This window comes from Grus americana, chromosome 1 (genome assembly GCF_028858705.1).
Source record: "Grus americana isolate bGruAme1 chromosome 1, bGruAme1.mat, whole genome shotgun sequence".
NCBI classification, from domain to species: Eukaryota; Metazoa; Chordata; class Aves; order Gruiformes; family Gruidae; genus Grus; species Grus americana.
In genome coordinates this window covers 102,013,302-102,027,218 of record NC_072852.1, presented here as the reverse complement: position 1 = coordinate 102,027,218, position 13,917 = coordinate 102,013,302, and the positions used below count along the sequence as shown (strand labels likewise).

The window sequence follows — 13,917 nt, the reverse complement described above, 5'->3', positions numbered from 1 at the left end:
TAAATCAAATTCTCCTCCTCTTTAAGCTGTTAGGGAACCTCCTATTTCTCCCCCACTTTGGCTTTTTATCAACATAGTCTTACTTAAGAAGTACACACTTACACAGGAGGAATATAAATATATTTTCAGATAACTTCATTTTATATATACTTGTCATCTCATGTGCACAAAAAAAATCAAAAGGAACATGATCATTAACTTGTTACTTCACTCATTAGGAATTTTGCTTGGAAGGGTTCAGATAGAAAGCACTTACTCTACAACAAGCATTAGAGAATTGAATGTAGCACTGCAAGAGCTCAACAAATGTCCCTTTACAAAGAAAGGCTACATCAGGTTTCCCAGCTAGGCTTTTAAACAACTTTTAGTTTACAAATCTTGTAGTCTGCTGACATGCTAAGTCATCTGATGAAAAGCAAGGAACAAATGAACCTTAAGACCTATTACCTATCCATTTTATCTTCCTGTCCGTGAACAGATTAAAAAAACCTCATGGTATCATGGTGTCCAATGGGCAGAAGACACAGTTATGCAGAGCAGCAAAACATTGTGAAAATAAGCTGTGCAAGTAATATCTGCCAAAGGCTGACATGTTTTAGTTTCCGCGGAGTTAGCAAAAAACAGGACACTGTCCAATTCTGTTTAGCAGCTGATTCTGAGAAAAGTGATTTTATAAAGAAGTGAAAAACAGGGAAAGACTGTCCTTGAAGAACTCTTACACATATATTTATACAAATGTGTTGCGTATTTGTACAAATAAAAATGTCATCTCATCAGCTTTAAAAAAAAAAAGAGCAATTCTACAATATTGCCCACAGTACTGTGTTATTGCTATTGAGGCCTGTCATGCTTCAGACTAAAAGCTCTGTAAACTAAACGAAGATTTTTGCCATTTTGATTGTGATATTTGGGTAGAAGTCTTTTAATATTCTTATGTGCCAACAAACAACATGATTAATAAGTCATTCTCAGAAATTCAAACTAGTTATTTTTACGTACTTTTTTAGCAGAGGGGTTATAGGAGGACATCAGCTAAACTTGCATATGTACACTTTTGTAGCTTTGAAGGGGGAAACACAACTAAACATGTATATAATATGACTTCTCTCTGTAATTGCTCAAAAGTCAAGTTTGAGCATTCTGGAATTTGTGGTCTGGTGTCAGTAAGCCAAATCTGCATCAGAATTTGTGGCCCATCTCTAAAATGACTTATCTTAAACCAGATTTTTCTCATGCATGACATTTACTTCAGTACTCAAAAGATCAAAATGATGAACTTGTAAAGACTTTCTGTCTCATTCTTGGTAGCATTGTTCAACTGACCATTTGAAGAATAAGGACAAAACACATTAGAATGAAGTGGAATGAATTCACTGTAAGGTAGTATGCAGCTTACTGAATCTCTGTCTCTAAAGTCTAATCTAATTTTATGAAAAAAATAAAAGTTCACTTCATTCTAAGATGACTTGAAAACACTCCAGGCAGCAGCAGATCTTTGCTTTTGTTCATAACTCTGAGCTGAAAAAATAGTTTGGTCTTATCTTTCAACAAGGGTCACTGTGATCTTACATTTTTGTTACCGTGTATTTTGCATCAATAATGTAGCAACAATTCCATGAAATTTGTGCTACATCTGTTTTATTCTACCTATACTCTTAGGCTAAATACTACTCCTCTTTGAACTATTACAGGTATCCAGTCAAAAATACTTGCCCTCAAATCCCACAGGCAACCATCTCCAAATCAATGGCAATGGTACCCTGTTCAAAATTTGATCCCATGTATTCTTTGTGAGTGTGAATACCCCTAAGAGCTTTGCACCAGAGACCCCTACAAGGGTTAGTTTTACCCATCTGCAAACTGTATTACATAGTTTTCAATACAAGTCTTCTCCTAAAAATGTACAAATAGGAGCCTGAACTACTGATATCTTACGACACATTAAAAGGAGAAAACGCAAAAAGATTTTTTTGTGGATGCATTTTGACCTAAAGTAATTTCTATAACTTTATAGCTCTATACAGATCTATGGATACAGAGCAATGTAGAAAATATAAGTAGTACCAGAAGTAGCATACTTAAGTATCAGAAAGGGAGAGAGGCCCCAGAGGTTGAATGGAGGCTGAACAGAAGGCATTCCTACCACACAGCATACAACTCTGCTTAAAATCCTCCCGAAACATAAACCTCCACAAATTACCAGAACCAGTCTCACGCTGTTAGGAAGTACCTGCAAAACCCTTCCTTAATCTCCAGAAAACTTTCAAATAAAAAGTCTGTGGCAGTAACCAAGGCTCTTCAGTGTAAGTAAGGGTGGTACGTTAAGTATATTCAGGGTGTACGTTGTGGGGGAAACTTCCAGTGAATTTTGCTTTAATATGTGCTCAAATGTGGCCTGCTAATATTGGCTGACTTCTCCAAACTCAGGACAAGGCTGAGGCCTTCTCTGGGTGCAAATTCCATTTTCTGGTTCTTTTGACCTACAAACCTATTAAGAAGTATGTTCTTCTCTCCTAAAATTAATGTGACTTTTGAAGATTTGTGCATGACAAGGCTGATTCCCTTTCTGCCCAAGTGAGGCCAACGTATACACCACCACAAGAAAATATGTGCAGGTAAAAATTACTTCCATTTTACACTGTGTCTAGAAGAGACAAGCAAGAAGGCAGAGACATGAGAGGAAGGACCCTATCCTTATTCTCATCACCTACACCCCCCTCTTTCCAGCCTGCCTGGTACACTGTTTACTGCAAACCAACCACCCAACATGCTGTTATGAGCAAAGTGGCTTTAATTTTGCCTAACTAAATTAAAAGCTTCTCTTGTGCAGATTACTGCAAATGACTAAATTTTCATTATTGTATCAAATTTCCCCTTTTAAATTGCATGGAAAACCACCCTGGGGAGGGCCGAGAGCCTTATTTAATTACGAGCTGTTCAGCTGCAGCAGTCGCTGGGGCAGGGGAAGAGGAGGCCGCACTGACAGCAATGGCTGTCCTCGCCACCCCCGCCTGCCCTCCAGAGGGTCTCAGTATAGCAGGGCAGTTTAACTGATGAGTCCTGCTGCCTCGTTCACAGGCGGCCATGATTCCAGCCATGATTAGGAGGACAGACGTAGCTGAGGTCTTCATGCAGATACCCTCCAGCTACCAAAATGGTGGGGAATCCACCACAGAAACAAAGCCCTCTTTCCTCAAAAGAGCTTTACAATAGCTCCTCGTAAAATAAAAGCCTGCCTTACCTGTGACGGGGAGCCGTGCCTGCAGGATGGCAAAGATCGCGATCCTCCTCCACTTCATCTTGCTGGCCCAGATGGTGCTGGGGAGCGGGAGGCCACGGGACGAGGAGAAGAAGAGGTGCCTCCACGGGCTTTGCTTGTCTGCCAGCCCCGCAGGAAGCTCACCTCCTATGAGAGCTTTCGGAGTCCACCTGCCGGCAGCGCCACTGAAGCACGCGCATTCCTCTGCCTCTGAGGTCTGGGTTTACGTTCTTGGTATTGATGCTTGGGGTTTCCTTTTGTGTTTGGGTGGTTTTTTTTTTTCTTTCTGTCTCTCTCTTCTCTTTGCAAGATGGTTTTGGGTGGGTTTTTTTTTCTTCCAGTTTGTCTAATGGTTCCTAGGATATCCCAGTCAGCAGCTGCTGATCTCTACAAGGGGCCTAGAAAGGTTATGTGGTATATTCAACCTGACTTCAAAAAGGATACTATATAACTATGTCCAGTGTGCAGTATGGCACAAACAGAAGTTTAAAATTGTAAGTTACAGTCACTCCTGAACAAGTAGCAGGCTAAACTGGTAAAGATATAAAGTTCATTTCTAAATCCAGTTGAAACACAGCCTTACCATGAGCAACTGAAAGCAGCTGCACTCTCAGGGCTATGGGTTGCCAGTGTCAGGGAGAGCCGGGCTCTGCCCGTCCTTGCAGATAGCCTCCACAGGACATAAAACACCAGCACAACTGGTGCTGCCTGTTGTACCCATCTATGAAATGGAGATACCTTTTGATGGGAACACACCGCATCTTTGTATTTTGAAAGAGCGTCAGTGCGTGCAGAGCTCTGGAGCCATTTTGTCCTCTGAGCCACCACAGCCCACAGGGAGGAGAGCCTGTGTCATCTCTGCGGGAGAGCACAGCGTGCACCTCCTCCTTGCTTGTCTTGAAACAGAAAGCTTGACAGCCCCTAGCTACACATGCCACTCCTACCTACTGAGTAGGCCACAAGATTCAACCTTCTTGCTGCTTGAAGCTGTCCTCTAGTGACAGATCTTGAGGCAGACCTGGTGCCCCAGGAGCGAGATGAATGGTTTGAAGGCGGCTGCAGCCTGGGAGCTAAAAGGGCTTTTCAGCCCCATGCTGTGGGCTGCTCCACTAACATGGTTCTCAGGGGCACAGAGCTGAGTGGGTCTGCCCAGCGGCCGCACTGGCGAAGTCCAGTTTCCCACACTGACTGCAGTGCCTCCCACGCTGCCCTAAGCCCCCGCTGCCGCCGGGCTCTCCCATGCCTGCCTCTGTGGGGCCAGGCGGCTGGGCACACAGCCCCAAGTAGCACACGTACGCACTGACTGACTAACCCAGCAGCATGGCGTGAAAGTGAAAATGCCCCGGTTTTTCTGCTGCTCCGAGGGGACTAATAATATTGCTGCAGTACCACGAGTAGAACAGGTTACGTGTGAGTCTCCTTTGTTTAGCTGGATTGATGTTGACCCCCCAGGTCAAAAGTGGTTGGGGTGGTGGCAAGCGTCAGGCTGAGCCAGGAGAATCACAACGCTTGTTTCCTTGCGAAGCCAAGCTAGTGATCAAATCAGGCGGTATTAAAGCAGCACGCTGTAGGCAGGGGTGAATAACCACACAGGCAACAGAAAAAGCACGCTTTAGCAGTAACCCAGCAAATGCCAATCTGGAGAACTCTTAGCACCATGAGTTGGATAAACACAAGCTGATTTGGATGAGGCTTTGGGCAACATGGTCTAGTGGAGGGTGTCCCTGCCTGCAGCAGGGGGGTTGGAACTAGGTGATCTTTAAGGTCCCTTCCAACCCAAACCATTCCATGATTCTATGATTTGTGTTAAAAATATTAAATAATTTCATTATGTTTTTACCTGAGGACCTCATCGTGCTTTTCAAATTAGCCTTACTGAAGCCAGGACAGTTAAGCTTTTAGGGATAAAGAAATTAAGTCTTAAGGCAGGCAGGGAAAACAAGGCACTAGAACTCAAAGATAACCAGGAATCAGGGACACCTGGGAGTTGTTTGGGGTTTTTTTTGTCATAAAGAAAACCAACACACAAAAAACCCCAAACAACAAAAACACAAAACCAAACCAAAAAGCAACCAAACAAAAAAACCCCCAAACCAACCACCATAGAGTTTTTAAATGCATTAGGAAAAAAGGCAAGGGCAGAGCCAAGGTGTAGTTAGGGGTACCTCCTCCTCAACATTTCTTACTGCATTATTATTAAGCAGCAGCAACAGCTAATACAAGGATTCATTTAGAGCAATAGAAGGCAGAAAAAACCCAGCATAATGAGATGACATTAAGAAAGATGAAATCTGGAGTTTCAGAAAAATCTTCCTGAGGAGATATTAGACAGAAGTAATTTCTCCAACAAAGTGTTAGGGCATTTATATGAAAATCATACCACTTGGCACAGTGATGCCAGCTCTTACTTTGGAAGAAATCTCACATTATTGTGCTCTTTTCAAATGTGAACAGATAAAATTTTTCACTTTTATTAACAGAAATAGAAACTACATTTTAGACAACTGTAAATGAGAAAAGCTTGAGAACATGACTTAGATGCACCTTAAAGCCTAAAACTCAGCCTCCCCCCCATCAAAATACAACTGGCTCAACAGAAGTTTGCTGAGTGTTTACAACAGTAATACTGTTAATACATTTCAGGATCAGAGCTTAGGTTGGGAGGAAGCACAAGTATCTTAATGAATAATTACCTTTTTTTTCGTTTCTAATTCTTAGAAAAGAAAGAGAAAGAGGAACACACATCCCCAGCAGGTACAGGAACAGGATTGGTGATACTATTTCCCAATAGTATGAAGACAACTGGCAGGGTGAGAGTTATTGTGCATATAAGAAGTAAGGATTTATAGTCTTTTGAAAGCAAAGTAAATTGAAGTTCTTGGAAGAAGGAGACCAATAAGTTCGTCACCTTGCTGTCTGGAGTAATGAAGGCTAATACACTGACATAACAGTATTATGCTTTTATTTAATAATTATTATATATTGTACCAGCCAGTACCAAAATCATTAGTATTACTAGTCCCAAAAACCTAGTGCTGCATGCCATTCTGTGATACCTAGACAGTACTGCTGAGCCTCTGCTCTCCCCAGCCTCGGGGAGGGTTTCCTTTGTGGCCCTTCTACCCCAAAAGCTGCGAGGGAAGGCTGAAGATGGACTCTGACTCACCACCAGGCAGAGGGCAAAGCACTACCCACCATGCATTGAAGCTGAGAGAGGTGTCATTAGTTCCAGAAATGGCCGTGCTCAGGTACACAGTCTATATTCCAACGCGAGCCGGATAAAGTCCTTTCTATCCGTTTTGCCATGTAACGGAAGATTGGCTGAAATAAGGAATTAGCGAGAGGAAAAAGACCCCTGCTCCCACTGCAGGCTGCCTAAATCTCATGCTTTATCCAAAAGCTAGAATAATACCGTACTAGTTATTGATATTTTTGGGTAACAGTATTTTCAGAGGAGCAAATGACACTGCTCATCACTATTCTGCTGACCCTTGTCTCCTCCTGTTATTGATCATAGCTTCTCCCTCCGGCAGAAAGCCAGCAAATTATCACTTTGAATAAGGAGTTGAGGCCAAAGGTAAGGAAAAGGAATGAAGAGCTGTATAAGAAAGGGAGGTTAATGGCAACAGTAGGCACACTGGAGAACAGCAGTTGGGCCAGTGCATTTTGATGTCTAGATAGGGAAAGGTCAGAGAAAGAGAGTATATGGACTTCATTTAGAAGTGTGGGTAGAGTCAGAAAAAGGCTTTGCATGACAGTGCCCCTAGAAATTCTCTCCTCCCCATCCCTCAGCTTTTGAAATAAGGCAAGCTTATCATTATAATCTACATACAATGAAAATATACAAAAGAGAAATCATGCTTGTATTATGAGTTATTCTCACAACAAGCACGGCATGGGAGATGCAAATCACATGCAGTCGAGGAGTACAGAAAAAGATAAAGGGGAAGTGGTCTCTTCTCTAGGAAAAAGCTTTTCTGTGTTCATACAGCTTGCAATTACATGATGAGGAATGATTTTCTTAGAATGGCACCTTCTTTTCAGCCTATTTGGTCTTTGCATCTCTAGGAACTACATAGCACAGGAGAAACTTGAGCATCTCCTGCTCATGCTGTGCATTAGGCAATCTCATACATACATTTTTACCAACAGTTTAAATCATACTGAGGTTTCAGTTTATTCACTTCAGTCAGATTATAAGAACTTTGTTAACACTGGACTAGAAATGAATGGCAACATTAGTTCAGCTGAACCAGCAGCTATTTTTCTCAATACAGACAAGACCACAGTGGAGACATAAAACCCTCCCTGCTGGGCTAAGAAAAGCTCTCAGCTAAACTTGACTCTACCTAAACATACGGGTGGAGGAAAGTGCATTTAAAGAATTACCTGCACTGGGAAGACTGCAAGATTTGATCTATAGTTCCTGACACAGAATGGGTCAGGGAATTGAAGTGGTCCTCAAGTACAACTCAGTTTTATTTAACGCTAGTTAAGGTGCAGCTCATTATCTGTAAGGATAACACCTTATGTAAAATAGCCAAGGTATGCATTCAGTTGGTTCTGTGGATCAATATGCCATTCTTTCTCTGGACACAAGAGATCCTGGAACAGCTTAAAGCAAGGGGCTGATTCATCCCCAGAAGCATCCCCTTTTCATGCTTACTGGTTATGCTTTGACTGTACTATAAAAAAAAAAAAAAGCAGCAGGGCTTGCAGTTTTAAGAGGAAATAAATGAAAACTAAAAAACAAACCCACACCACAGTCAAGCTGAGGATTAAAAAAAAAATAACTACACACTGCCCTCTGGCTCATGTATTGCTACCACAGAGAACTTGCCTGTAATCATCACTGCAGACTGCTGGGACTGAGAACAGGTCAGTTATCAAAAGTTCTCCTAAGCCTATTTGATACAGTTAGTACTTGCAGGCAAAATTAATACCTACATCACTTGACAGAGGAGCTGGCCAGCTTTAGAGATGGGAGAATGCAGACAGACGGCAGTGCCATGCCCCAATCCAGCGGAGAGTGACAGTGGTAGTGCCAGAACTAGCTCAACAAGTAGCAAAATCGTTTTTGGAGATGTTCACACAAAGATAATGGGTGTTAAATAAGCAACAATTTTCTCTGGTGAGCAAGCTGTCGCCCCCAGCAAGGCATGCCATTCACACAGTAGATTTAATACACTGAAAAAGAAAAGTCTGCTGTTTACTATGTGTAAGCCCACAATTTTTATTGACAAAACGTTGTGGACTGACAGTCCCACATTGCTTCACTGCATTTCAATGCACTGCAGTGCCTTACAGTGAAGCTTTGCTTTGCTATAATTGGGTTCAACTATGCTAATCCCCTTGGAATGCAGCAATTAATACTTATTTAGTGACAATTGCTGCATTCCAAGAGGATTAGTCCCTGCCCTGCCCTTTTACCAGCATTGCAAACAGAGAGCTGGAAGGAAGACAGTGTCTAACTACAGGTCTTGCCTTGCAGCTCCCAACAGGGAGACAAGAGAAGTTGGTCTTGCTACAACTGCTCCCCTCTGTGTGTGAAAATACTGCTTGTCCAAGGAAAAACCACTTGATTGTCACTACTTCTTGCAGCTGCATTGTGCAAATAGAAACCCTGCCACATCCAACGAGAGGAGAAAAAAACCAAACAAAACCGAAAACCAGATACCTGTGCAGTACCATAAAGACAAACATGGCCATGAGTGTGTTTCTCCTATGGGAGATGATAAATAGGCCCTGATGTGCTCTAAGAAAGAATTCCTATTTATTATTTTGGGGTTTTGTGACTAGCAGTTCCCTGTTCCCACTATGATCATAAAATGTTCAGTGCAACATGGGTTTTGGAAACCTATAAAGGAGATGTTAGTAGAAACTTAAAATGCACTCTCTGAATACTCAGTTTTGAGACTACTGAATGTGTAATGTAAAATTTTTTCCTCCCCAGTGAAGCCTTTATGATCTGCTGTCGATTTTTTTTCTTTTAATGCACTGGAGTGACCACTGCTTATGTTGTATCTTAAGGAGGAAGCACAATGCTGTTTTTCCTTTAGCCTAGCCAAGCTACTCTCTCACTTCATTAACATTTTCACCTGTTAATTGCAGGTGAATTTCCCTGATTACATTACAGCATATGTAGAAGAATTCTGGAACTTTACCACTAAACACACATTCTGGAAATGCCATTTTTAATTACAAAGCACCTTCAGTATTTTCTTACATGGCTGTACAGACTATAATTGATCCGTAACATTATGTCTTTCATGACTGTAAAAGTATTGTGAAGCCAGATTTTAACACCTGTGACAAGTATCTTAATTTCCTTTATTTTCTTCCCCTCTTCACCCCTAACACATACCTCTTCTGCATTTTTCAAATGCTCATCTGGGAGAAAACTTAATTAAATGAACTGAAATTCATTTAATCATTTAAAACAAATAAAAAATCCAATTTATGCTTGATTAGGCAAGTGTTTTTGGCTAAATGACAACAGGAAAGAACTATGTGAGGTTCTTATAATCATATACTGCAGGTTTTGTGCAATTATTTCTGTATTTCTTATCCCTAAACAATTGCTTAATTTCAATCTAGAAACAGTTCCTTTTTGATACTAGGTGGTGTTTAATAGGTGCCATTAGCATAAAACATTATAGAAATACAAAGTATCTTCAATGTTTTTCCATAAATACACATGCTTACATATGCAATTACATACATACTACCTAGTATTTCTTGAAAGTCTGTCTTTCTCCATGTTTGCGCACACACACACACTCTCTCTCTCTGCATGGTTTTGTCAAGTTACTCTGTGTTTGCAGCAACGAGAAGTCATCTTGTTTTTTAAAAAAACCATTCCTCTCATCTAAAGGTACTGAGATGATTTACAAATATTTTACATGAATCATGCAAACTGGTATCTATTCACATTTTTATAGATAAGGAGAAAAAAGGGTGCAGAATGAGTAACATTACAACCTGAGTGAGTGGCAGTAGCAAAAATAACATAAAGTAGCTTTAGACCTGTATGGGTACAGTGACATTATTGAGGTTGAGGGAGAGACTCACCTCTCTCAACAAGACCTGCAGCAGTTGTTGGACCTTCCACCATAAGTGTGCCATGTCTTTTGTTTAAACTGAAGAAATTATATGCAAGAGTAAGCCAACAGCTGCAGGAATCAGAAGCAAAGAGTAATGGGGAATTGTTAAGGCTTTTCTGTCTAGGATATGAAGAACTAGAGAAAAAAATTATTCAGAACAATCACTACAGCTATCACATTTTTTGATTAAACAGAAAACATCCACTAAATAATATGAAATGTCATCACTTCAGATACAAACTGCATATCTGGTTTCAGTCAACCAGAAGACTCCAGGCAGCTCTGCAACCAGCACAATTAATGAAGCTGAACTTTTTAAAAATTAAAAAGCACAACTTTTATACCTTTAATATACATGAACTGGGTTTTGTTTCCTCTCAAGTTCCCAATTGTCATGACATATATAGGAGGTTTGTGGCTTCAAGGTCACACTACCTATTTCAAATCCAAATCAAACTAAGTAAAAAAAAATCTGACAAAAGCAAGTGTCCAGACAACATGGTTACACACATCATTTCCATAGAAAACTGGGCTATGAAAAACATTAACTCCTATAGCCAGAATGAACGAGCCTTACACCCTGATTTTCTTACACTATAACATTCAACACAAAAACTCTGAGAAAGCCTCTAGACAAAAAAAAAATTCTTAAGTCAAAAAGCCCTGGGAGTCACTCCAAGAGTTTTGCACGAGAAGCTCACAGACTGAGCTTCCCAGTAGGGAATATATAATTGTCAGGCAGCACCAAGGGCCAGCTGCTCCTCCAGAGCAGGGGAGCAGCCTCACCACCAAAACGCACAGTCCCACAGTACCTGGGCAAGACGAGCAGGCTGGGTGACAGCAACCAAGGCCAACCACAGCTGAGGCAGGTTTGAGGTAAAGTCAGTGGGACTAGGCAAGTAGCAAGGACCTGAGCTCCAGCACAGCACCCAGGCAAACAGGAGAAGCTTTGAAGCAAGCTGTTCCCAGCCCTGTTTCACCACCCAAACACCTGCATGCAGTCAAGGCAGCCCAAACCACTGGAGCGAGACTGAGGAGTACTCAAACAATCCAAGTCCAACAGGATTAATTAGCTGTTGGAAAGTACAAATCAGAATCAGGTGCTTTAGTTCAGCTGACCATAAGCCTAAGCCAAAGCATTGTCATGCTAATGAACACCTTTGCTTTGGATTCTTATAGTTAATAAGTACTGAGAGAAATAAAAACTATTGAGCCTGGAGGTGGTTGCTCCTGGTTGATGTTCTGAGGCCTTCTCTACCTGTCTCTATTTCCTTTGCTAGAGTTTCTTAATTTAAAAACCTTTAAATAATTTTCATGGATATTACTTCTGAGCACTCCATAGCACAAAATGATTACAAAACACAAAAAAAAGGATGAATGCTTCTTTTTTAGCAGCCAGCACACTGCTGTGTTTATGGAGGAAAGCATTCATAATGTAAAGCACTGTAGAAAAAGAATTTGTTCGCATCATGCCCTCTGTCGTATGCTTTTCCAGCATCTTTGAGTTATGATGAATTCAAGATCCAATTTTAGGTATGAAACATTTAACAATCAACCTGAATGTAAGTCTATGGCACCCTCTTGTGTTCGACAATAATACAACAATTTATTTGATTTTGAATTTTTCTAGCTTCAGTGTGGTGTTATTCAGGAAAAACCTGTTGAAAACAAATTCATTCATTAAGGTATGATTAATACTTTTTGTATTAATCTAATACTCTAATTGAGCTACCTCTATTTTATTGTGACGAGCACAGATACAACATTAAATAGCTAAGAAATTAATTCCAGATATAATTGAATAAAGGATTAAAATAATACTTGATATACATAAGCTCTATTCTGTAATGATGTAGCATGTCACAAGAATCTACTGGACGCAAGTCTTACATTAAAACACAAGAAAGAAATTGAAAATCAAGAAGTAGAAACACAAACATGTCAACAAGCAAGATTAGTAAACAAAGGAACAACATGACTTTACCGTTAGAGAGACAGGCTGATATTATCCTGATTAGATTCCCAGCTGAAAAAACATCCTGTGACTTAGTGAGGTGCCTAAGGTTATCCTGTGTCTCAGATTCTTGTCCATGAATGGAGGTACTTAACTTCCTAGGTGTGGAGAGTGACTTTATTACTATTTAGAATATGCTCACATGCCATGGTAGAGGATACACATAGTCAGAAGTCAAAATGCTGATTCATTGTTTACAGCTGTATTAATTTCTTATACTCAGCCTCTTCTAAGCTCCAATATTACTTCTGGATATTAGGAAAAAGGAAACATGCTCACAAGCAAATTCCTGAATGAGCCTAATACAACAAAGGTGAGCACAGGGAGAAGAAAAGAAGGTGAGGAGAAATAGGACAAAAGCTGATGACTTTGCTGAGCTAGTGATACTAACATTTACACACCTATTACTAAGGGAGAAAAATGGAGAGACGTTTAGTATGATTGATACCCTAGTCTGCCTTACATTCCACTTCTACATAGAAGAATGTCTTTATCCAAGTGTTTAATGAGATGCAGAGGTACAACTCCAGATAGTTGTTCCCTGATTAACCCTCAAATCCAGCTCTGTACACGTATCTTAACCATTCTGTTGTTCACCACTTTCCAGAAGAAACATCTGGCTGGGGACCCCCCACATTTCAAGTGTAAAGAGAGTTGGATGATCTAAAATATTTCCAATAAAATGCAGTAGTATTACAAAACTGTTTAAGATGAATTGTTACCAAAAAATCCTTCCCTCCCCCAATCAGAAAAGACTTGGGAATTGGTACTAATGGCAACATCAAATCCAACAAGACAACCAGAAACAAAACAAGCTTTATTCTGTGCCAAACTCTCAAATGAAAATGATTCTTTTAAAGGTGGTATACTGATTTTGGCTGGGATAGAGTTAATTTTTTTTCATAGTAGCTTGTTTGCGGCTATGTTTTGAATTTGTGCTGAAAATAGGGTTGATAACACACCATTGTTTTAGTTATTGCTGACATAATGTCAACATCTTTTCTGCTTCTCACCCTGCCCACCAGCCAGCAGGCTGGGGCTGCACAAGCAGTTGGGAGGGGACACAGCTGAGACAGCTGACCTCAACTGACCACAGGGATATTCCACACCATATGACATCATGCTCAGCATATAAAGCTGAGGGAAGAAGCAAGAGGAGGCCATTCAGAGTGACGGCATTTGTCTTCCCAAGTAACCATTACACGTATGACGGAGCCCTGCTTTCCTGGAGATGGCTGAACACCTGCCTGCCAATGATATATTCATTTAGAAATGTAGAAGCCCTAGCCAGAAGAAACACCCTAGTACAGCTTCCTTCCATTCATTTTCAGAAACTCCAGTTATTATCTTATGTTCTATTTCACAGTATTAGATGCAAAAAAGAAAGTGAAACACAAAGATGCTTGTTTCATTCAAGGAGGGAAAGCTAGGTGTAATAGAGGTTTTCACCATTTATTTTAACGAGTGTGACAGACTCCAGAGTGACAATAAAACAAGAATTCTGAAGAGAGGGTGCTTGTGTGAAAGACAGCGTGAGGGCG

The 13,917-nt window shown here is 40.7% G+C and overlaps 1 protein-coding gene across 3 annotated transcripts in view; it reads right to left on the bottom strand.

The window, feature by feature from the left end:
* CD247 (CD247 molecule) overlaps window positions 1-13,800 on the bottom strand; it is a 69,856-nt gene extending 56,056 nt beyond the window's left edge. For 2 of the 3 annotated variants that reach the window (XM_054821185.1, XM_054821204.1), the window contains exon 1: window positions 3,242-13,800. In XM_054821185.1, coding sequence (XP_054677160.1) covers window positions 3,242-3,299 — 58 coding nt within the window. In that variant the 5' untranslated portion in view covers window positions 3,300-13,800. The remainder of the gene's footprint in view (window positions 1-3,241) is intronic. The other variant, XM_054821195.1, reaches the window with a different exon arrangement.
* Between the last annotated feature and the right edge of the window lie 117 nt (window positions 13,801-13,917).